At 42.5% G+C, this 25,271-nt stretch overlaps 1 protein-coding gene across 1 annotated transcript in view; it reads left to right on the forward strand.

Annotated features, from left to right (window-relative positions):
• Positions 1-19,033, forward strand: part of POFUT3 (protein O-fucosyltransferase 3) — a 79,757-nt gene extending 60,724 nt beyond the window's left edge. The window contains exons 4-5 of the mRNA XM_060653198.3: positions 7,333-8,168; positions 18,305-19,033. Of these exons, the coding sequence (XP_060509181.2) occupies positions 7,333-8,168; positions 18,305-18,529 (1,061 nt within the window). The 3' untranslated portion in view covers positions 18,530-19,033. The remainder of the gene's footprint in view (positions 1-7,332; positions 8,169-18,304) is intronic.
• The last annotated feature ends 6,238 nt before the right edge of the window (positions 19,034-25,271 follow it).

The raw sequence follows: 25,271 nt of genomic DNA on the forward strand, positions 1-25,271 counted from the left end.
CTGGAAGCAACTGTGCTTGGGGACGATGATTGACAACTTAAATCTGGACAATGGAGCTTTTGGACTCGGCCCAGAGGGGTCAGCTCTGGCTTTCTCCAGCTGTGCCCCTTCATACAGGACGAGGAGTCCATAGGCTAAGGTCACGTTCTCACCTGTGGCCATAGAGCCTGTGCCTCCCCCTTAGAGGTCACACTCCAAGTACCAGGATCCCAGAATTCCCTGCCCCAATGGCCAAAGTGGAGCTCACTTCCAGAGCCCTCAGTGGCCACTTCTCTGTTGCAGGTATGCACCCCTGGGCTTGGTGCCCAGATTGGTGAAGGGGTGACTACAAAGGTGTGGAATGTAAAAGAAAAGTTTTACACTGGATACTTGTTAAGCTAGATTTTATCTGAACTGCTCTAATAGAGGAGAGAGACTTCAGTATAGAACTGAGCTCACTTCTGGGGCGCCTGGGTGGCTCAGTCCATTAAGTGTCCGACTGTGACTCAGGTCATGATCTCGTGGTTCATAAGTTTGCAGCCTGCGTTGGACTCTGTGTCATCAGCTCAGGGCCTGGAGCCTGCTTCAGATTCTGTGTCTCCCTCTTTCTCTGCCCCTCCTCTGCTCATGCTCTGTCTCTCTCTGTCTCAAAAACATTAAAAAACATTAAAAAAAAAAAAGAACTGAGCTCAACTCTGAATACAACAAAGACTGTTGGGGATGTCTAGCCAACAAGCAGGGTGAGGCAGTCAGTGTATGGAATGTTACTAAGAGGACAGCAGGGGTAGGAAGATGTTTGCTAAACTGGCTTCAGGATTCATGTTGGAGGCAGGTCAAGGACTTAGACATCAGTTGTGGGGGATGAGGGACTTGGTTAAATATCAAGGGTGAGGAGGGGATTATCACCAAACCAACACGGCAGGACTCTTTGCCGAATCTGGGCTCTGGAGGCCGAGGGCAGGGCAGCCGGCCAAGGTTGTGACATAGTGAGAAGAGGGCTCAGAAGAGCCTGATTAAATTTGGTCAGAGAGGGAGCTTTTGTCAGGACAGAGCTTGGACTTACAGGTTCAGGTGTCCATGTCTGTGTCACAGGGTCCCTCATGGTGTGGCTCAGAGCCAGGGGCAGAAGGAAAAGGGGCCAGGCACCCTGGCGTTCCGGCTTGGAACCCTGAGGAATCTGAGAGGTCTCGGTTTGAACCTGACTGCCCAGCCACCGGTTCTTTTGCAAGAGTCTAAAAGGCTGATGCCTGAAGGGATGGGGCAGAGATTGTCTGATGGGGACTCTCAGCTGAGCAACTCAGGAGCTTCAGGAGGCACCTGGACAGTGGGGGTGGGGAGGGACAAGACCCAGGACAGGCCACGAGGGAACCCCTCCCCACCACCAAAGAGGAAGGGAAAATGGTGTCTAGCCTGGGGTGGTGCTGACTGAGTGGAAGGGAAGGCCTGAGGGGTTAGGTGAGGCTGTCTGCGAGCCAGGGAGAACCTTTCCCTTCTCTTTTCACCCTGTCCCAGGCCCCAGTGAGAATCACGACCTATGGTAGAAAACGGTGTCGATTTTGAATATACGTTCTCCACATTTGGTGTGAACTGTGACTTTGCACATTAAAAAATATATATATCCATGAATGGGGGCTCCTGGATGGCTCAGTCGGTTGAGCGTCCGACTTTGGCTCAGGTCACGATCTGATGGCTCATGGGTTCGTTCCCCACATCGGGCTCTGTGCTGACAGCTCTGAGTCTGGAGCCTGCTTTGGATTCTGTGTCTCCCTCTCTCTGCCCCTCCTCCACTCAACTCTCTTTCTGTCTCTTCCTCAAAAATAAACATTACAATTTCTTTTTAAATCTTAAAAGAAAATCCAGGAATGTATATATGTTAAGGTGGAAGGATCAAAGATCCAACACTCAGAATGATTTACAGGTGCTGAATGTTTAGGCATATGGTACTCCGGACCCCGTTTTTACTCTTGCCTCAGGCTCTGCACCGCCAGGAAGGGGCTGCAAAGTTGCTGACTGGCCTAGAGCACAGGCCCAGTTAGGGGGCGTGAGAAGTTTCCAGGCCCAGGGGCAGATGGACAGATGCCTGATTGAACATGTGCGATTGAGAGAGGGCTACACGACATAGAATCGATAAGGGGCAGGTAGGACTCATGAAGAGAGGTGGTGGAGAAGAGGGGGAGAAGATGGGTCTAGAAGCTAGTACGGGAGTGCTTGGAGTCCAGTGGCCTGCCCACACACCCCGACTGGGCTGGAACCAGGCCATCTGCAGAGGTGCATGTATGGCACCCCTCCTGCCTTTAGTTAGAATTTAGCCTGGGGTGATCGGGGTCTTTCCCAGGTGCCAGCACCATTCTTTCACATTAAAAAAATTTTTTTTTACTGTTTATTTTTGAGAGAGAGACAGAGCATGAACATGGGCGGAGGGTGGGGGTAGCACAGAGAGAGAGGAAGACACAGAATCGGAAGCAGGCTCCAGGCTCTGAGCTGTCAGCACAGAGCCTGATGTGGGGCTGGAACCCATGAGCCATGAGATCGTGACCTGAGCCCAAGTTAGATGCTCAACCAACTGAGCCACCCAGGTGCCCCACTTTCACATTTGGAGTTAGCCCTCAGAACCTTAGAGAAAATACATGACCTGATGGGGTTGTGTGGGTAAGTCAAGAAAGTTCACGTGAAACGGCTTTAAAAATAGCAACAAACTACGAAAATTCTGGGTGGTAATATGTGGCCTAAATTGTTTTTCCCCAAGAGCTTTCCTATATTGAGGTATTCTTTGTGGGGCACACAGTTTTATGTTAGAGTTGTCTTTAAAAGCAGGGATTACTAGGGTGTCTGGGTGGCTCAGTCAGTTAAATGTCCCACTTTGGCTCAGGTCATGATCTCACGGTTGGTGAATTCGAGCCCTGCTTCAGGTTCTGTGCTGACAGCTTGGAGCCTGGAGCCTGCTTCGAATTCTATGTCTCCCTCCCTCTCTCTCTGCCCCTCCCCTCCACACACTCGGTCTCTCTCTCTCTCTCAAAAATGAATAAACGTAAAAAAACTTTAAAAGAAAATAAAATCAGGGATTACTTCTGAAGGACATTTTGAGGGGGCACTTTTCTTTTCCTAAATAAGGTATATGTTCTCCCCGAGCAAGCTGGGTTTAAGCCAGGTAATGTTTTGGTGGGGGTACCTGGGAGCACCACGAGCAAATCGTTCAAAAGAATCAAGCGTTGTAGTGGGGCCACTGATCTTTCCGGTCCTTTAGCATTAGCCAGTCGGAAAATTCTGCTCCCCACTAGAGGTTTCAGCTCCAGATAAATGATTCAAACTTCGTTAGTAGAGTGCGGCTAATAATACGTGTTGCCTTCTGTTTTCACCAGTCTGGGTAGGAATAACAAAAAAAGAGTTTGTGTGCTTGCAGAAGGGAAGGAGCACATAAACATATCGTAAAGTATAGTCGGTCTTCTGCTTGTCTGCCACTCCAAATTCAGCCTCCGCAGTTAGCAATCTGGCACCATTTGCCAGCATTAATTTGATTCCATTTGTATTCCAAGTTGCAATTCCCTTTACAGTGCACTTTAGTGCTTAAGATCTATTTGTCAGCTGTTATTTAAAGGAGCGAATAAATTTTTCAGTATGCAGTAAACGCAAAATAACCTAGAGAAATGAAAGTTTGAATCCGAAGTTGTTAAACGGGAGAGCCAGTGAAGAGGACTGTGTAAAACTAGTGAGCTAATGGCATGCAAGTTAGTCACGTTTTTATGGATTTGCCATAGTTGAATTGCCTTTGATTTCTTTAAACGTTCCAACTCTTGGGGCGCCTGGGTGGCTCAGTTGGTTGAGCATCTGACTCTTGATTTCTGCTCAGGTCACTATCTCACAGTTCGTGGGTTTAAGCCCTGAGTAGGGCTCTGTGTTGACAGTGGATCCTGCTTGGGATTCTCTCTCTCTCTCTCTCTCTCTCTCTCTCTCTCTCTCTCTCTCTCTTTCTCTCTCTCTCTGCCCCTCTCCTGTTCACACACTCTGTCTCTCTCTCTCTCAAAATAAATAAATAAACTTAAAAAAATAAGGAATGTTCCAATTCTTGTTATAGTGGGTATTGCCCTAGAGTTGGAGAGAAGTAAGGAACTCAGTTGTTTCCTGAGCCACCTATAGAAATTGTTCAGTATCATCATTCATATTCTATAAATTTTTTTATGTTTATTTCTGAGACAGAGACTGAGCATGAGTGGGGGTGGGGCAGAGGGAGAGGGAGACACAGAACCAGAAGCAGGCTCCAGGCTCTGAGCTGTCAGCACACAGCCCGACGCAGGGCTTGAACTCACAAACCGTGAGATCGTGACCTGAGCCGAAGTTGGATGCTCAACCGACTGAGCCACCCAGGCGCCCCATCATTCATATTCTAGACCGTGATATCCTCAGTGAAATATGGTGGACCCTTGAACAATGCAGGTGTTAGGGGCACCACACCCCACACAGTCGAAAAATCTGCGTCTAACTTTGGAACCCCCAAAACTTAACTACTACTAATAGCCTGCTGTTCACTGGAAGCCTGACGGATAATATGAACAGTTAACACATATTTTGTATATTATACGTATCATATACTATATTCTTACAATAAAGTTAGCCAGAAAAAAAGAAAATGGTTATTAAGAAAAACATAAAAGAAAATACATTCACACTATTATACTGTGTTTGTTGAAAACAAATCCACAGGTAAGTGGACCCACAAAGTTCAGGTCTGTGTTGTTCCAGGATCAGCTGTAGTTTAGGGCTTTTATGGTTCTTATTTCAGTCTTCTTGAATGTTGACCATCTGAAGCTGTAGGTTTAGGGAAGGAGCTCACTGGGCAAAATGCCATCTTTTTTAAAATCTTCCCCAGAGAATTTTAGTGTGGAAGAATCTGATTAAAAGCCTACTTTAATATGATTTTGTGTGTGTCTGTTGTGTATGTGTTTTAGGGAAGTAGCTAGAAAATACTTTTTAAGGTAAAAAAATAATGGGAAATGTTTCTGGAAAGTTAGGTCCCTTTAACTTTCCTCTCTGTTAAAAAGGTATTCCCGCACTTTTAAAGATGGCATCACTCCTACAAACTAAACAATTCAGATGGATGTCCTAGAACCTCACACTCTCGTTTTTCAAAAGCCATGTTCTTTTTTAGAGCATGAACATACATGGATGTATCTTGCTTAGATTCCGCAGGCTTGTTTTACTACTAAAGATTGCATATGCACGGAACCCCGTGCTCTTCTCCCCTTCCTTCCTCTATCAGGGTTCCAGTAGAACTTGGCTACCGAGCCGGCAAGCCCTCGTTACAGTGAATGAAGGGTTCATAATTGCTACCAGTCTCAAGTCCCATTCATGTTATGAATACAATCTGAGTGGACCTAGAAACTGGCCACAGAAAGATCTAGCCAGAGCTGGTTTTGGTGCCTGTTACCCTTAACTGATGTGGACGAGCAGAGATGATGCTCAGGCCATCTCCATTCTCTGAAGCACAGGAGGCAGGCGTTGTGTCCTGCTGCTGTCCTGTTCTTTGGATCTTTGCCGTGGCACAGCCAGGGCGAGGCAAATAAAGAGTCACCTGCGTGCCATATAGCAGCAGCCACCAGCCACTGGTGTCTGACCCACTCACTCAAGACACCTGTGCCTGCCCCCCTCCCGAGTTAAGTGTGGACCCACTTCTGTTCTAATCATACGCCACCAATCTTAATCTTGTATCTTGATCACTGTCTCTGACTCCTGTGGATTGGACTCCAGTTCTTCTCTCCCAGTTAAACAGCCTTGATTCCTGTTATGCCTTCAGCGGAAACTTAATGCTCTAACTCAAGTTCCTGGGTTCCTGGTCCTGTTGGTGACCAGTTGACCAGCAACCACTTCATGTGCGAATGGCCTTTCTTCTCAAATTCTCTACTCTTTCACATCTTCAAGTTTGTCTGTTAACTTTTGCTGACCACCTAACTCTACGTGTCATTAAATTCCCAGTGTGTATGTAGGTGAGCATTCTTTTTTGTTTATTAATGTTTATTTATTATTTTTGAGAGACAGAGAGACAGAGCGTGAGCAGGGGAGGGGAGGGGAGGGGCAGAGAGAGAGAGAGAGAGGAAGACATAGAATCTGAAGCAGGCTCCAGGCTCTGAGCTGTCAGCACAGAGCCTGATGCGGGGCTCGAACCCACAAACTGTGAGATCATGACCTGAGCCGAAGTGGGATGCTTAACTGACTGAGCCACCCAGGCGCCCCAATCTTACTTGATCTTTAATTGTTTAAAAGCCTTTTGTGATTAAATGACTTCTTGCTGTAGTGTTGGCACCAAAGAGTGTATATTTATTTGAGAGAGTGTGTACCAGCATTAAACAATTAATTTTTATGAATTCTACTAGAGAATATGTTTTGTTCCTCTGGAAGCATTTATTTGGGCTTTTTTTTCCCCCTGCAGATAGATTTTTTTTTTTTTTTTTTTTTTTTTTGCCATTTCCTTACATTTAAAAACTCAAATCAGGGGCCACAAAATCATCAGTGTCAGGAACACTTTAGAAATTCTGTTACATATTGTGGTATTGTGTTAATCCTTTCTCGGTTATAGAAATAACTTCTTCCTGATTGAGTCTGCATCCACGATGTCAGGAAACAACTGCTTACCACATCCATCACTTCTGTCTGCACAGGATCGTGTTTCAAAGGTTTCCCAATTAATCCTGTGGAAGTTAGAATCACTCATAATTATAATCCTGTTATGCCGCCTTTATTTCTTGATGTGCTTGTTAATTAACGTCCATCCTGCAGCAGTCTGTAGCATGGTGCTATTATTGGCTGTTTTGTCTTTAAAAACCTCTTTTCTACCGTTTTGACTAAGATTGATTCACTGCTTTGTTGAAATCGATCATTTTGGATGAAAAAAAATATCTATACCATATATTCATTCTGGCTACTTTTGCGTGATTTCACTTTTTTTCAGTCCATCAATGCCAAGCTGGTTGCTTACCCCTTTTTGACTTCCTTTCTCTTGCTCTTTTGTTTTTTAAGAACTGTCTTTCTCTTTCTTTCTCCCGCCCTCTCTGAGACAACACCTCTGGGGAGAAAAGCCGATTGGCGGAGGCAGCAGAATAAATTCTCATTTCAGAACCAGGCTACACACTAGTCCCATTTCTCTTTTTATAAAATCAGGAAGAGGGTCCCTCTGCTTGGTGATCCCCCCACTGAACAGTCTCTAGGGTGACAGCGTCGTGACTGACTGCGAGGCACTTTGCAAGCGCTGTAGTGTCCTTCATTATAGCCTCAAACTCCTCTGTATTCTAATCTCACCAGGTAGACTCCAGACGAGCACTAAAATTCTTGCGCACATACTAACGTTTTCTTTTCTTCTTCCAGGCACTGACTTTAACATAGATAGCTTACCTCTGCCTCGGAAGGCCCATCACGACTGGGCCCTTTTTCACGAAGAGTCTCCGAAAAATAATTACAAGCTCTTTCACAAGCCAGTCATCACCTTGTTCAACTACACTGCCACGTTCAGCCGACATTCCCACTTGCCACTGACCACCCAGTACTTGGAGGGCGTAGAAGTCCTGAAGTCACTCAGATACCTGGTCCCTTTGCGGTCCAAGAACATCCTTCGAAGAAGACTTGCTCCACTGGTGTATGTCCAGTCAGACTGTGACCCGCCATCAGACAGGGACAGCTATGTTCGAGAACTGATGACTCACGTTGAGGTGGATTCCTACGGTGAGTGTTTACGAAACAAGGATCTCCCTCCGCAGCTAAAAAATCCAGCTTCCATGGATGCTGATGGCTTTTATAGGATCATTGCACAGTATAAGTTTATCCTTGCCTTCGAGAATGCGGTATGTGACGACTACATCACTGAGAAGTTCTGGAGACCTCTGAAACTGGGGGTGGTCCCTGTGTATTATGGGTCCCCCAGCATTGCTGACTGGCTCCCAAGTAATAGAAGTGCTATTCTCGTGTCTGAATTTGCTCACCCTAGAGAACTGGCAAGTTACATCAGACAACTGGATCACGACGACAGACTGTACGAGGCCTACATAGAATGGAAGCTGAAGGGTGAGGTCTCGAATCAGCGACTTCTCACAGCACTCAAGGAACGGAAGTGGGGAGTACAAGACGTGCACCAGGACAACTACATCGATGCATTTGAGTGCATGGTGTGCAGCAAGGTGTGGGATAATATCCGGCTTCAGGAGAAGGTGAGAGAATCAAGGTTTGGCGAAGAGGCTCTAGAAGAGCCATCTCGATGGCTTCTGACATTTTGCATCCTTTTTTAAAAAAAATTATTATTATTATTATGTTTTAAAGTTTATTTATTTTGAGAGAGAGCAGGAGGGGCAGAGAGAGAGGGAAAGAGAAGAGAATCCCAAGCAGGCTCTGTACTGTCAGCACAGAGCCCGACACGGCACTCAAACTCAACAAACCACAAGATGGTGACCTGAGCCAAACCCAAGAGTCAGATGCTTAACAGACTGAGCCACCCAGGCGCTCCGCCATTTTGTATCCTTCTGTAGCGGCCCCTTCGTACTCCTCTTCATTCCCATTAGAGAGACCAGGCTCTGCAGGAAGGTGAATATTTCATTCCTCTCCTTTGAGGACTTCATTCCTCATGAAGTTTACTAGTCCTGTCCTTCTTCCCGAAGGCCTTAAACTCCCCTTTATTGTTTCTTCTGAAGGACACCATGCTGCAGGTGCTGGGCAGTGATAGAAGCAGGCTGCAGGAGAGGGAAGAAAATAATAAAAAATGGGAAACTTCTAAATCTCATCCACATTGTCAGGTCTTTAACTTTTCCATCAGTGCTCTGGTTTCTGTCAGCCTCCTTACACGTTTGCCTCACAGGCTACTGCTTGGAAACTTATTTTCATTTCACATGTGCAATCTAACACCTTTCTCTCTCTCTCTCCCTCTCTCTCTCTCTCTCTCTCTCTCTCTCATTCTTGCTCTTTCTCTTTCTGGCACATGCTTATTAATATAGAGAAAATATTCAAATAATGATGGAATAACCCTTAAAATATTTCTTTTTCTTAAACTATTATAAAGAAATTTCTTAGTAATGTCTTCAAATTTCTTGATGCTCTTAACATTTGCTTGCTTTACTTATTTATACTGGGAATGGTCTCACTTTATATATAACTAAATTTGTTAGAAGGTAGTTTATTGAAAGAAAGAGAAAGATTAGTTTAATTTACCTTTGAAATTAAAAGAGAGTGGTGCCCAGGTGGCTCAGTCAGCCCCTAAACGTCAGCCAACTTTGGCTCAGGTCATGACCTTGCGATTCATGGTTTCGAGCCCCGTGTCGGGCTCTGTGCTGACAGCTCAGAGCCTGGAGCCTGCTTCGGATTCTGTGTCTCCCTCTCTCTCTCTGCTCCTCCCCTGCTCACACTCTGTCGGTCTGTCTCTCTCTCAAATAAATAAATGTTTAAAAAAATTGAAAAAAAAAAAGAAATTAAAGAAGAAATGAGATGGCCCACTTATACTATACTACTTGGCAATCACTCATCAGTCCCTTGTCCTACTCCCGTATACACATAATGTTTCATCTAAGTTCTCTGGAGGCAAACAATTTTTGTTAAATACTGAAATGTTTATTTTGGACAGCGTATTAATTTCAGGTCAGACATAAACCTGAACAGTTCATTGAATTATTTTTGTGTATTGTATAGATAAGGCTCTCATATGAGAAATGTATGTATTTTTAGACAAATTTTAAAATATTTGAAAGATTATTTTCCTCATTTTAACTAGTATAAAAATTTAAATTGTTTTATCTGGTTTTATATAACAAAGATTTACTCATAAAATCATTTCTTTTAAGCCAAGTGACTTGGTTGCTGCACAAACACTATTACATCATCCTTCTCAGAGAATGCATCCTGACTGGCAACGACTTCCTCTTTGACCTAAGTTACAGGGCCACGTTACAGCAAAAACCAAAATCCGCACGCTGCAGAAAACGTGAAAAAGTAGAGACCACATTAATTACCCATGCCATCCTAATTACTTATTCTGAAAGTCTGTTAAAGCAGAAAACAGAACTTCTGAGGGTGGTGATTTGCCCGGGGCTGCCGATCAAGATCCGTGCCAGGCTTGGACATGACACTCACAGAAAACCAAAGAACCCCACAAGCCCTAACTGTGTCCGCACCTCACAGACGCCCTTTTGGAATGATTGCTGGGGACTGGAAGAGAGCGCATGACGACGTTGGTGGATAGCTTTGTAAAAGTTATGGGAGAATGTGTATATTCCTGCATTTCCAAAAAAACAGCTAACTGTGGTATTTCCGAGTGCCTGAAGGTGATGTAATTACATGTCCTTCTCTTTGGAGTCTTTGAAGAAAAGTAGATGGAGTAGGCTGTCCTTTGGCGTGTTCTTATTCCTCCCCGAGAAGTGGTCAGTGAGGATGATTAAAAGGCTTTGCTTGCATTTCAATGGATGCGCTACAGTTCTCAAATGCTAATGTGCTCATTATTGAAAAGCAGAACAAAATGTACCGTGAAAGTAAATTAAAAGGGTATTAAGACCGGTTCTTTACTCTGGCATTTATTCATTTGTTTTACAAGATTTGTTACAGCTTCCATATGCCATGCCTTAAAGTAAGCTGCTTATATATGTTTCTTCACTTTTTCTCTTTCAGCCAAGGAAAAGCTAAAAGAAATAATTTGATTTCCTCTGACTCTGATTATTTTTCATCTTGTGGCTGGCAATAATTTAATCATTGTATTTGGATGTAGAAACTACCGTAAGAATATCAAATGTATCTCCCCTTTCTCTACTCTGCTTCTCCCCTGCTCTCCCTCCCCACAGATCTAGTGAGTTATCTATTGCTGTGTGAATAATAATGTCACAGACTTAGTGGCTTAAAAACCACACATATTTATCATCTCACGGTTTCTTGTGGGTTAGCTCATGGCTTAAGCGGGTCCCCTGGAAGCCTGCAATCAAAGTATCAGTCAGGGCCGGGTGTTCACCCGGAGGCTCAACTGGGGACAAGTCTGCTTCTAAACTCACATGCTTGTTGGCAGATTCAGTTCCTACAGGCTGTAGGACTGAGGGCTTCAAGTTGCTCGTTGGCTGGAGGCCGGAGGCTGCCCTTGGCTCTGAGAGGCCACTACATTCCTCGTCCATGCGGGCTTCCCCAGCATGGCTGCTTACTTCCTCAAAGCCAGCAAGGGAGTGAGAGAGTTCAGCAAGATCAGTGCTGCAACCAGCATATATGATCATGTGCACACAATCACATACATTCTCTCACCTTTGCCGTATTTTATTGGTTAGAAACAAGTGAAGATACCTTGCACGCTCAAGAGGAAAGGAATACAAGGGCATGAATACCAGGAGGCAGAAATCACGGGGGCCATCTGGAGTCTGTCCACCACACCTGTTGAATCTGAGTAGGCTTGTTCTCTATGGTGTTTGCTTTATTTACCCCATGTAGGGGGAAGTCTTTCGGTATTGAATTGACTTTAGTCTGTAAAAGAACATTTACGATACACCCTCCTGTCCTCAAAAAGGCCATAATAGGGGAGACAGCATATAATCGTCAGAGATCTAACTTCACAGGGGATAAGCTTTTAAAAAATTAGCTTTGAGGTATAATTGATATACAATAAACTGCACATATTTAAAATGCGTGGTTTGATTAGTTATGACCTATACCTGTGAAACCATCACCCCAATCAAGATGACAAACATTTCTGTCCTCCCCAGGAGTTTCCTCATGTCCCTCTTTAATCCATCCTCTCTCCACCCCCTTTCTCAGGCAGCCACACATCTGCTTTTTGCCACTTCTGACAAAGAAGCTAAGGCACTTTTCTAGAATTTTATGTAAATGGAATCCTGTAATGATTCTCTTTTGTGTCTGGCTTCTTTCTATCCACATGATAATGTTGACATTCATCCACAACACTGCGTATCAACAGTTCCTTTCTCTTCATGTTGAAGTTCGCACATGCCAAAATGGCCTTATCCATTCAGCTGTTGATGGACATTTGGGTTGTTTTCAGTTTCTGGCTATTACAAAATAAAGCTGCCTCGAACATTCACGTACAAGTCTTTGCGTGGACGTATGTTTTCATTTGTCTTCTATAAATACCTAGGCAAGGAATGGCTAGGTCATATGGTAGATGTCTGTTAAACATTTTGAGAAATTACCAGATTGTTTTCCAAAGTTACTCTGTCGTACATCCCCACCAGCATTGCATGGGAGTTGCATTCATTAACAGTCGGTGTGGTCAGTCGTAGTTTTTGCCATTTTGCTGGGTGCATAGTGGTATCTCACTGTGATTTAATTTACATTTCTCAGCAACTAATGATTTTGAGTATTTTTTAAATGGCTTATTTGCCATCAATATGTTCGGCGATACGTCTCTTCAAATCTTTGCTCATTTAAAAAAGATTGAGTTATTCTTGTTATTCTTGAGTGGTGACAGTTCTTCATATATTTTGAACAAATAACAGATGTTTTCTTCCAGTCTTTGGGTTTTTCCATTTTCATAACAGTGTCTTTGAAGGTGTAAAAGGTTTTAATTTTGATGAAGTCCAGCACATCATTTTTTTCTTTTATATTTGTGTGTTTTGTGTCCTATATAAAAATATTTGTGTAACCCAAGGTCACTAAGATGTGCTTCTGTTTTATTCTAGAAATGTTGTGGTTTTAGCTTTTACACTTGGGTCTGTTTTCCACTTAGAGTTAATTTTTGTAATGCAGTGTGGTGTAAGAGTTGAGGTTTGTATATTTGGATGTCCAATAGGATCGGCACCATTACTGGAAAGATTATTTTTTCATGATTGAATTACCTTGTTGTTTTTTTCTAAACTCAATTGGCCATATATATATATATAATATACATATATATATATATATGGGTTAATTTCTGGACTGATCAATATGTCTGTATTTAAGTACTGTAGCTTCATAATAAGTGTTAAAATGAGATAGTGTCAATCTTCCAACCTTGTTCTTTTTCAAAATTATTTTCACCATTTTAGGTCTTTTGCTTTAATATATAAATTTTAGAGTCAGTTTGCCAATTTATATGAGAATGCTTGATAGCATTTTCATTGTGATTGTGTTGAATGTAAGTATCAATTTTGGGAGAATTGACAACAATATTGAGACATTTAACCCATTAGAATGATATATCTATCCATTTAACTCTTCTTTAATTTCTCTAGACATTATTTTGTAATTTCTTGTGTACAGGTTTTTTTATAACTCTTTACTCAAACTTATCACTAAGTAGTTCACATTTTTTGATACCATAATAAATGATATATATTTTTAAACTATATATTCTGATCATTTGTTGCTGGTATATAGAAAAAAAATTGATTTTGTACGTTGACTTCATAGACTGCAACCGTGTTCATTACTCTAGTTCTGGTATCTTTTTTAAAGATTTCTTAGGATTTTTCTACATAAATGATCATGTCATTTATAAAAGAAGATGATTTTATCCCCATCTCCAATCTATTTGCCTTTTATTTCTTCCCCTTTTCTCCTTTACTGTACTAAGACCTTCATTATAACTTTGAAGAGTACTGTTGGGACCATAGTTCCCCATCATAGAGAGACTTGTTCTTCATCATTGTCTCATCATTGTTTTTCATCATCGTTTATGATATTAGCTGTAGGATTTTGGTTGATGCCCTTTATCAAATTGAGAAAGTTTCCTTCTGTTCTTACTTTGATGAGGATTTTTTAGCATGAGTGGATATAGAATTTGTCAAATGATTTTCTGTCTCCATTGAGACAATCGTGGTTCTCCTTCTTTATTTAATGATGAATTACAGTGATAATTTTCAAGGCTAAATGACCTTGCTTTCCTGAGATAAACTTCACTTGGTTATATTATCCTTCTTATTTATTGTTGGATTTGAATTGTTAAAATTTTTGTTAGGAATTTTTGCATCTATGTTCATGAGGTAGACCGGTCCATGTTTTTCTCCCAGTGCCTTGGCTAGTTTTCATATGTGGTAATGCTGCTCTCATGTTCCCTCTGCTCGTGTTTCCTGAGTTTGTGGAGATTTAGTATTATTTTTTCCTTAACTGTTTGTTAAATTTACCAGTAGGCCATCAAAGTTTTTTCCTTGTAGGGAGGTTTTTAAGTATAAATTGAATTGTTTTAATAGATACAAAGCTGTTCCTGTTATTCATCTCCTTTTGAGTGAGCTTTGGTAGATTGTGTCTTCTAAGGGATTTTTTTTTCATATTCTCCAAGTTGTCAAATTGACTAGCATACCATTGTCAGCATTCCTTTATTCTTTCAATATCTGTACTATCTGTATGTCACCTCTGTCATGTCTGATACTAATTTGTGTCTTTTTTTCATGATTAATCTACACAGAGATTTATCCATTTCATTGAGCTATTCAAATAATTAGCTTTTGATTTCATTATTTTTTCTTTTGTTTTATATCTTAATTATTTCTGTTCCTTATTTTAATTTTTCTTTTTAAATTTTATTTATTTATTTAATATAATTCATTGCCATGTTGGCTAACATACACTGTATACAGTGTGCTTTTGGTTTTGAGGGTAGATTCCTGTGGTTCATCGCTTACATACAACACCCAGGGCTCATCCCAACAAGTGCTCTCCTCAATTTACCCTCTCCCACCATCAACCCTCAATTTGTTCTCTGTATTTAAGAGTCTCTTGTGGTTTGCCTCCCTCTCTGTTTGTAACTCTTTTTTTCCTCTTCCCTTCCCCCATGGTCTTCAGTTAAGTTAATTTTTCTTAAATTGGACTTAATTTGCTCATTTTCAAATTTAAGGTAGAAACGTGGGTCATTGATTTTAAACCTTTATGCTTTCATAATATACGTGTTTAATGCTATAAAATTCCTCTAATCACCGCCTGAGCTACCTCCTACAAATTTAGGTTATTATGTTAATGTTAATTCAGCTTAAAATATTTTCAGTCTTCTGCCCTGCTACCAGTCTCCCTCCTGAGCATCTGATGGAGGTCCATGGAAAAGAGCTTTTGAGTGGATTTGAACTCTTCCTTTGTGTCTGGGACTCCTAGGTATTCCAAACTGGCATGAAAACCCATACTTCACCTTTAAGAATTTGTTAAAAATGTAACTCAGGGCACTTGGGTGGCTCAGTCGGTTAAGTGTCCAACTCTTGATATTGGCTCAGGTCATGATCTTGCGGATGGTGAGATCGAGCCCTGCATTCCTGTCAGCACAGAGCCTGCTTGGGATTCACTCTCTCCTCTCTCTCTGCCTCTCTCTCTCTCTCTGTCTCTCTCTCTCTCTCAAAATAAATAAGTAAACATTTTTAAAAAATGTTAACTGATTTCTTATTACCTGTTGGTATGACGACCACCGCTTTCTCCGGTGTTCTGTCAAAGGTTAAACAAATCATGTATCCATCTCTCCCTAGAGGGGCTTGTCACTCTGGAATTCGGTTTACCTGGTTCCTGTGTGGTTTCGGTTCCCTGATGGCCTCAAGGAAAGTCGTGAATTTAGATTACCTGACTTTGTCCTTATTGTTAGAATAGGAACCATGTTCTCTTTGGAAGCAAAATATTTGTTAATCATACTTTAGAAACAGCTTGTTTTTGTGCCCAGGACCCCAGCTGGAAAGGCAATTTGAGATGCTGAAACTTAGTCACTTCCAAAATGTCATAACTATTTCATCAGACACACTTCCTTCAGGTCATACTGTGAACTATTTCTACAAGAACACTAGAGTTAAGAGTCCATTTCATAAGATTATTTTCTTTGTGATATCACCTCAGATGGAACTTTATCCTACACTGCTGAAAGGACTTTTGAGTGGGCAGGCACGCAAACAGATATCAGTACTGGCTTTCTCATGTAAACAGTGACGCAGCACCAGGGTTGGGAAGGCCATCCAATGGTATGTGGTCAGTATGGCTACCAGCTGACTGGTTCTAGCATCGCGAACAAGCCATCTGCTGGTTATCTTGGAACATTTCCGGTGCTGGCGATTGCATCATTTTTCAGGGTAGCCCATTTTATCTTTTGTTAGTTTTGACAGTTATATGGTTCTTTCCTTGGAACCCGGACTTGCTTTCTCTAGTCCATTCTTAGTTACCTGCTTCTGACTCTTTAGTTCAATGGGATGTAGCCTCGCATCTCCACATGTTAGTCAATAAATATGAGCGGTGACCTTTCAAAAGTTTGCATCCTCCTTTCTTGATTCTGTTCTGCTCTTGCTTCAAATATAATCTCTGACCAACCATAATCCCTCACTAAAGTAACCCCAATTTTGAGCCCACCTCTAGTTTTCTGGGGGAAAAAATGTATTGCTATTCAGACTTCCCAGCTTTTAAGTCTTAGCATTTCCTAATGGTTTGCTGTTTGGATTTGTGTTCTGGGTCTCTGTGCTGTGTTGTCTTGGTTAAGAAGTCTTGCCCTAGTTCCAGACCCTTTTAAGCCAAACTGCATGGTCATTTGTCAGTGGTCCTCAAGAGCAGAGAGGTATATCCTTCACTCTCTTCCAAACATGTTAATGCATTCAACTTAGAGTCCCTTCAGATGCTTAAAGGAAGCTTTATATGCATTCTAGGTCATCTTTTTTTCGGGCTACACCCTAGTATCTTCTCCTGTGCTTCCTATGGAAAGTTTAACAAAAAAGGGAATATGTTGATTCAACCACAGGTAGGCACCCAAATTGTTATATTTCCAAATTGGTTTTTCTACTCTGCTTTCTAAATTTGTGTTGGATGAGAATTCTAATTATTACAAACTCAATACATTATAAGCCCTGTTATCTTCGCATTAAAAATTTTTTTGGAAAAAGATACACATGCACATAGCTCAAAGTATTAAATAGTTCTGCAAAGTTAGTTTAAAAAAAAAAAAGAGCAGCCTTTAAGTTACCCCTTTTCTCCCTCCCCAGGAGCAATCTCTTACCACCACACTTAGCTAATTATTTTGGTATTTGCCCAATGTTTCTAACTAACATGCCGATACACTAATATTTTGATGTTTAAAAAAAGGGACCCTGAGAGCTCCCCTGCCCAGCATTTGAGGATTTTCCTTTCTTATCTTTTTCTATTGCGTGGACACCTCTATTTCTTGCATGCTTTCTCCCTTTTCCCGAGTTTGCGCTTCTGATTGATCCTACCCTTGGACAGCTTCTCGAGAAGGGGTACGTGAGGGTGTCTGAAATGTCTTCATTTCACTCCAACATGGAAGCCATAGTTTCGCTGAGTGTAAACTATCAGTTTTCCTTAGAATGTGGGAGGCATTTTGCATCGCCTTTTAAAAAAAAAACAACTTTTACTTTTGCAATGATTTTAAATTGGCGGAAGAGTTACTAAGATGGTACAGAGGTCCTGAACGCCCTTCACCTGGCCTCTCCTGTTGTCAACATTGCACATCATGACATGATAACGTGTCCGCGCTTAAGAAATTAACGTTGGCACACTGCTATTAACTCACCTGCAGACTTTAGTCGTATTTCACCCGTTTTTCCACCAACATCCTTTGTTCCAGGATTAAATCCAAGATACCAGATTGAAATGAGCTCTCGTGTGTCCTTGGTCTTCTCCAAACTGTGACAGTCGTTCAGTTTCCTTATTTTTAATGACTTTGATGCTTTTAAAGAGCACTGGCCAATATTTTTGTAGACTGTCCCTCCATGGGTTTGTCTGATGTTTTCTCCTGTTAAAACTTGGATTATGGATGTGGGGGAATAATATTGCAGCGGTGAAAGGGCCCTTCTCATCGCACCTTGTCAGGGGGGTGCATGACATCAACCTGACCTATTACTAGTGATGTTAACTTTGATCACTTGGTTTAAGGCGATACCTGCTAGGTTTCCTCCGTGAGCTTACTGTTTTTCCCTTTCCATTAAGCAGGTTGCTAAGTCCAGGTCATGCTCGAAGGGAGGGGGATTGATCTTCACCTCCTCGAGAGAGGAATATCACACAATTTGCGGGCATGAGTTAAAACCACCACAATAATGAATAAATATTTCAGGGGAGATATTTTGAGGCTACGCAAGTATTCTTTTTCTTCCCTAAAGGTTTACGCACTAATGTTAACATTCAATGGTTAGTCTCACCATCGCTTTTTAACCTCCAGTGTCCTTGTCAAGAAATCTACAACCATCCTAACTCCTGATCCTCAGAATTAGACTTTTCCAGTCACGGAGGTGGCAGAATCTCTCCCTTCTTTTCTGTGTTCTGAGATTTCATAAAAATATTTGCCAAGAGACTATTTGTTTCACTGGGGAGTGACGATATTTGCTTTCAAAGGAAAAGTACGTGTCGGGTGCTGTTGTTGTGAGGCAGGAACATGGGACTTGTTTTTCCTTATCATCTATTTTGAATTCTTTTTTCCTTTCTCCCAATGCAGGGCTTACCACCCAAAAGATGGAAGGCAGAAGTTACCCACCTGAGCTGCCCGGAGCCCACAGTGTTTGCTTTCTCACCTCTGGCTCCACGTTGGAGCTCTTTGAGGGAGATGTGGATACCAAGCTTTGAACAGTCCAAGAAAGAAGCCCAGGCACTAAGGTGGCTGGTTGATAGGAATAAAAATTTTTCAGCTCAAGAGTTTTGGGCCCTCGTGTTCAAGGACTAATTTCTACCAGTATCACAGCGATATAGACTACGGGGTTCTCTTGAGCTTTATTTTCTAGGTTGCCTTAACACTCGAATACAGTCGCTACTTTGTTGACTGTCCTTCAGGATAAGGATTAATTGCTGTAGTTCTCATAATGAGCCCTCTCAGCTAATGGATATGAATTACCCTTAGGGGTCACCTCTGTATTTTTTATACTAAAAAAGTGAATATGTCATATGGACACTGGTCACCTTCAGTTTCCACGCCTGGACGGATGTACCTGCTGCCTTTTGTGGACGTCCAGCTAATGCGGAGTGAGTGCTTTCCTCGCCGCAAGCGAGGCGGAGGGTGGAGCTGTGGATTCTTGACACTCACCTCACTGTCTGCGGTTTATTAGTATTTGGCAAGCCCGGTGTCCTGATGCTAAGCATGAACATGAAATGCATTAGAACTTGGCAATGAGAGATTCCATCTGTTGGTTTCCAGGGATGTAAGTGAGTAATAAAAGCTGTGTGAGTTTTATCGGCTGTTTAGTCTTCAAGTCAGAAGAACATACGCATGCCTGCCTTCTCCTTACTCTCACTACCTCTCTTTTCTTCTTTCCACCTTGCCCTGCGTCCTTCCCCGCTCGCCTCCCTAACTGGAATGTCTTAGGAAGACCTGCCTTTTCCTCGTGTATTTTGAACGGTGAGATGTTCTCAATTGTCTCTCACTCTGCAGAGCAGAAGAATAATCATATGATCCAGGCGGTACACCCTGTTCGTTTCCATCAGCGTGAGAGTGGAAGTGAATGTCCTCAGGAACCCCAGTTGTGTTGAAGGTGATTTGTTTTTTCTTAGGATGATGCAATAGTGGGCAGCCCCACTGGTTTGTAAATGTCCCTTGTCATTTCTGATCCCATCACAGAGAAGGTTCAGCTCTCCTGGCGGGATCATCCACTAGAGCTCCATGAAAGACCGGGAGAAAACACTGACTCACATTTTCTTCCCGTGTGATGGTGGGGAGGCTTTTAGAGGATACTATAGCCCGTTGCCACCCAACGTGTCATGGCTTTGGTGCTCTTTATTGTGGAAAGGCCCAAGCCACAGAGGATAGTAGGAGTCCCTGACACTCATGTCCCCAGTGTGGCACACGGGCAAAACTTAGGGTGGCTCCCGTGGTACCAGCTCCCCCTTTATCCCAAGCCAGTGCCTTTACATGCCAGCCGTGAACAGGCTCTTCCATACGTAGTGCTCTAAGTGAGGCCTGAACCAATACATTCTAAGAAAGGTCACATTGCTATTTGGGAGAAGGTGTCTATGACTGGGTCCCTCTCCATCCCAGCACGGCCATTAGCTGAATATGATTTGGTACAAATCTCTTCCCTCCTTGGGCCTTAGTTTTTGTCCCTAAAAAGAAGCGATTGGGCTGGTCACTGAAGTTCTTTTCTGTGTCACGTTCTTTGTTTATCAAAATGAAGGCGTTTAGATTTGAAGATGTTTTCACTAAGGCAGTAACAAACCATTTAGAGCCTCTGCATGGTTTTAAAGGGAAGAACGCTCTTTGGAGGAAGAAGCATCCTTTGTGGCTAGTGTTAGGGATAGAAAGTAGTTTATCTCTGCCATCTTTTCTGATAATATCCAAAGGGAAAGTCTCGGAAAGGGCAATTGTTTGTTAAAGGACCAGATTTTAAATTGTATATTAAATGAGTTTTGTTGTTGCTGTACTCTTCAAAGAAAGCCCAGGATGTGATTGGTGCCTCTGGGGAGTTACTACCAGAGAGCTTCAGTTCTCCATAAATGCCTTCAACTAATGCCCAGTGTTCATATGCTGCACGTATGTTTTAAAGCTCAACGTTGCGTGTAGTTTTGTTCTATCTTGTTTCTTCATCAAGACTCCATAGATAAAAGTCTCCCTAAACTTTTCAGAAATATGTAGCCCTCAACATATTTAGTGAAATGAATAATTGACCATTTAGCATGGTCTAAACATTTTGCGGAGGAAGGGGTCTGAGGAGAGGGAACTCCATGGAATTGAAAGTGAGGTGTGTTTTAAAGAAAATAAATTAGGAGTTCTTTGGGACTCTTTGAATACCCATAGATTTGAGACTTTATTGTTGTTGTTTGTTTAGCCTATGTGTCGTGTGTGATAATTACTGTCGTGGAGTGAGAGGCGTGTCCCCACTGTAGCAGGATTCTCATCTGCAAATGGGAGCTGTGCATTTTTGAGGTCCATGCAGGCCCCCTCAGTACCATTCTATCTGTTGATCCTATCAGACCACACCCTTCTCTTTACCTCAGTGTCTCCATTCTGAATTCTGATTAAGAAAGAGTCCTGTCTCACAGGGCTGCTGTGAAGGACTCTGTGCAGTGCAACATTCTGTTCAATGCATCAATACGTTTTGCTTGGTTTGTTCTCAAAGACTGTTTTTCAAAGTGATATGACAAGATGGATAGAAACCGTTTCAGAAACGTTGAAAAGAAGGCTTACCAATGCAAGTCAATAGTCTTCAGAATCTTCGTGTGGAAAGATATCTTTGATCTTTGATCATGTAGCAAATCTAAAATTTCAGAACCCGAACGCCGACTGGCTTATTTGTTGCTGTTAAGGACTAGATTCTGGTGACTAGAACATCAGTTGAGATTATTACCGTTATCAGTAACAGATTGAACGCACACAGTGTTCTAGGCACTACTCAGAAGTGAAAGACAAGCAAAAATGAGCATCATTCCTTCTGAGTCACACATTGTATATTACATGTAGAACAATCTAGTATCTACAGAACACTACATGAATCCAAGCACAGTGCCGGCCTGAACTTGAGATGCCCAGTGTAATACTGTGCATATAAGAAAGTCATTAGTGTGCTCATAATTCCTGCTAAAGAGGACAAGGCATTAGGGGAATCCGATGTAGAGTTAATTTTCAGTGAATGATGTTGATTATCTAAAGCAACATGGGTACAGTTCTGCATAAATGACATTGTCTTTCTTGGAATCATCAAGATATAGGTTGTGGAAGTTCACAGGCTGAGAATAATGGTGGTTAGTTCATGTTTCAAGTGGCTTTGCAATCCTGAATATCCTAGGAAGAACTTTCTTACCCTTCTTTAGGGAATTTCCTTTTTTTGTTTTCCCTTTTGTTGTTGTCATTAGTGATACTGCCTTTACTGCATAATTCTGACATCAACATTTATCTTTATTTTCTTCTGATTACAGAAATTAAAATGCCTGAAAAACTTGGGATGTAGAATTACGAGCTGTGACTCTAGAATAAGAAAACCGGTTTTAGTCCCCACGCTCCAGTACCCCATCTGTATTAACCTTGGCCAAGTTATTTGGCCTTCTAAGCTTCAGTTTGCTCACTGGGAAAGCTTATTACAGGTCAGCCTCTCTCTGAGGTTGTTGTGAAGAGTAAGTGAGCCAGAATTCATCTTCACTGCACAAATGCTCGCTGTCGTTGTTACAGCTATGTGTGGCCATCAGCCTTTGCGAAGACCTTGACTGAGATTCGTGCAGAACAAAGGCATTGGTAATGATAGTGTCAGCAGTGGTACCCTTCTGTTTGTCATTTAGTTATTTGGTACACATGGATTGTTAGGAGACAGGCATTGTGTTTGGCACCTCAGCAGGTGTGAATTAGGCAGGGGAGAGCGGTGTGAAGGGGTCTGGGTAGGGACCGAGAGGAATGCTCAAATTGTACTGTCTTTCCCCTCCATGGGATTTCTGATGGAGTTTTATACAACGCTCCCAAAAGCATAATGGGAATCGAACAACCTCTTTAGGGTAGCTGTGCAAATCCAACGAAACCCAGTGCAGGGGCGCCTGGGTGGCTCAGTTGGTTGAGTGTCTGACTTCGGCTCAGGTCATGACCTCAAGGGTTCGTGAGTTCGAGCCCTGCGTCGGGCTCTCTGCTGTCAACGCAGAGCCTACTTCAGATCCTCTGTCTCCCTTGTCTGTGACCCTTCCGGCTCGTGCTCTCCCTCTCTCTCTCTCTCAAAAATAAACAAACATTAAAAAATATATTTAAACCCAGTGCAATGATGTCTGGCAAAAGCCTTTCAATTTTGCAGTTCTCAGTCTTGAGGGAGCCTGTTCGATGTGCCCATACCAAGAGAGGAGGGAAAGGTGACCTGGTCTGGAAGTTCTGCCTCTCTTACTTATTAACTGAAAAACAAACAAACAAACAAAAACAAAACAAAAAACAAGAAAGAGGAGGAACCTGCTCAGGACTTCTGAGAGACAAGCCCTGTTTTGTTCGTCGTATGTTACCGATGCGAGAATATGAGTGCAAAGCACGGGAGCTCACTGTTTAGTCACAGGAACCTCTCTTGCTAATAGATTTGGCCCATCAATCTCCTGGGTCTATCCCGTTAAATTAATGACCCATTGATGGTGGTGGTGAGATTATTAGGGAGATGGGCAAGGGGCAGAGGTGTGGGGAGGAGCAGAAGCACTCTCCATGATTTTTGTCATCTCAACTCATTGGGCTTCACAGCCAAGCCTGTGGTCATTTGGGGATGTGGCTGCATCCCTAAGGGGTGTGACCAGCCATGATTTGACGGGGACCTCCTTTCACCTTCCTGAGGCTTCTTCCCAGATAGCTACCCTTGCTCCTTTGTGTCCCCTTGGAACCACGGACATGAGAAGTTCAGCTGTTGTCTCTGAAACCTCTGAAATGAATCAGAAGGGGACACCGATTGGGGCGCCTGGGTGGCTCAGTCGGCTGAGCATCCGACTCTCGATTTCGGCTCAGGTCTTGATCCCAGGGTCGTGCCCTGCAGTCGGGCTCTGCACTGAGCGTGGAGGCTGCTTGAGATTCTCTCCCTCTGCCCCTTTCCCCTGCTCACTCTCTCCCTTTCCCTAAAATAAAAAAATAAAGTAAACAAGAACTACACACTGCTAAATGCCTCCAAGGGTGTTTTGAACATTAGGTGAAAACTTGATTCCCTATTTTATTTCTCATGCAAACCACGGCCACGTCATCCAACCTCGTTCACCAGAGGAGGTCACACGATCAGCCTGAATAGGCCACTATGGACACTTGGAATTTTGCTTTCATATACAACTTCATTTGCAAAAAATGGGTCGAGTGGGTAATTGAAGAAACTTAGAGACCATCAGGGTGGGTAGGGGGTGATATGAATGGTTTCGAGGCAGGGGCATTATTTTATCCCAGGAGCCTTTGAAATCAGCCTAACGTAAGTTGCTTCTATATACAGCTCAACATGACCGTGGGCACGTATCTGGTGAGTCGCACCCAGAAAAAGGCAGTTTTATTTAAGAATGTCCTTGATGAAGCAGTAAAAATGATTAATTTTATTAAACCTTGATCTCTGAGTACATGTCTTTTTAAGATTCCATGTGACAAAATGGGGAGGTATCCGTAAATCACTTCTGCACCTCAAAGCACAATGGGAATCGCAAGGGAAAGCACTTGTGTGCTTGTTCGAGGTGTGAACCGATTTAACAGCTTTTGCCTGTAATTCCATCTCTACTCAAAAGAGCATCTGGCAACCTACGGCTATCCGGGCTTGGGTTTTTGTGCGTCAGCTGCGTGAACACAAAGTGAGCCTGTCACTTTAAGAAAGCTGATGGATGTTGTTGCCCATGATAACATTTCAGCTTTTGAGCGCAAGTTAGGATGCGCTTGATTGGTGGTGATATTAACAAACGCTGCGTTTGACATTGCCTGAAAACAGAGATGATGCTGTGTCAGAGTGTTTTTAGTTTATTAGTTTGTTTTTATAATTCTAAGAAAGGAAAAGATGGTGTCAGGTACTGGAGAGAGAACAATTTTTTAAAAATTAAATTAAAATTTTTTTTTTTTAGTTCAAGACTTCCGTAAGTGAAAATGGAACTTCCAGTGGGAGAGTTTTTAAATTATTGATTACTTACTTGCAAATTGGGGTAAATAGGGGTGCCTGGGTGGCTCAGTTGGCTAAGTGTCCTACTCTTGATTTCAGCTCAGGTCATGATCCCATGGTTTGTGGGACCGAGCCCTGCATCAGGCTCTGTGCTGACAGCACAGATCCTCCTTGGGATTCTCTCTCTCTCCATCTCTTCGCCCCTCCTCTGTCTGTGCTTTGTCTCCCTCAAAATAAATAAATAAACTTAAAAAAAGAAAGAAAGAAAATTGGGGTAAGATAAAAAGTATGAAAGGTTTCATTGAGGGAAAAGAAGCCTTTGTTATTTAAGTCAGAAACAACAAAAAATGTATTAAGGAACAGGAAAAATACTTTAAAAATAGATTAAAAAAATATTGTTACTCTGGTGACTCAATGTCAGTCTGCCTGGAATTTATTAATATATTGAATACATTTTTTTAATGTTTATTTATTTCTGAGAGAGAGAGAGAGACAGAGCATGAGCAGGGGAGGGGCAGAGAGAGAGGGAGACACACAATCCCAAGCAGGCTCCAGGCTCTGAGCTGTCAGCACAGTGGGGCTTGAACCCACAAACCACGAGATCATGACCTGAGCTGAAGTTGGACGCTTACCCAGCTGAACCCCCAGGCGCCCTTGAATACATTTTTATTGAGCTCTTACTACGTGCCAGGAATTATTCTGGGCCACAGACACCCAGCAGCGAATGGAACCCACCAAGCCCCTGCCACTATAGAGCTGACATTCTGATTTGTTTAGGGGAATGAGAATGGAAATGCTTTAGCGAAATAGAAATCACTGCCTGGAAGCTTTATTTTATCAGAGCCCCATGGGATGGAATTTACCTCCTGACTCCTTACCACCACATTTGAAACATGAGATGTGATATAAATGGGT

The sequence above is a fragment of the Panthera onca genome, chromosome B1 (genome assembly GCF_046562875.1).
Source record: "Panthera onca isolate mPanOnc1 chromosome B1, mPanOnc1 haplotype 2, whole genome shotgun sequence".
Classification (NCBI taxonomy): Eukaryota; Metazoa; Chordata; class Mammalia; order Carnivora; family Felidae; genus Panthera; species Panthera onca.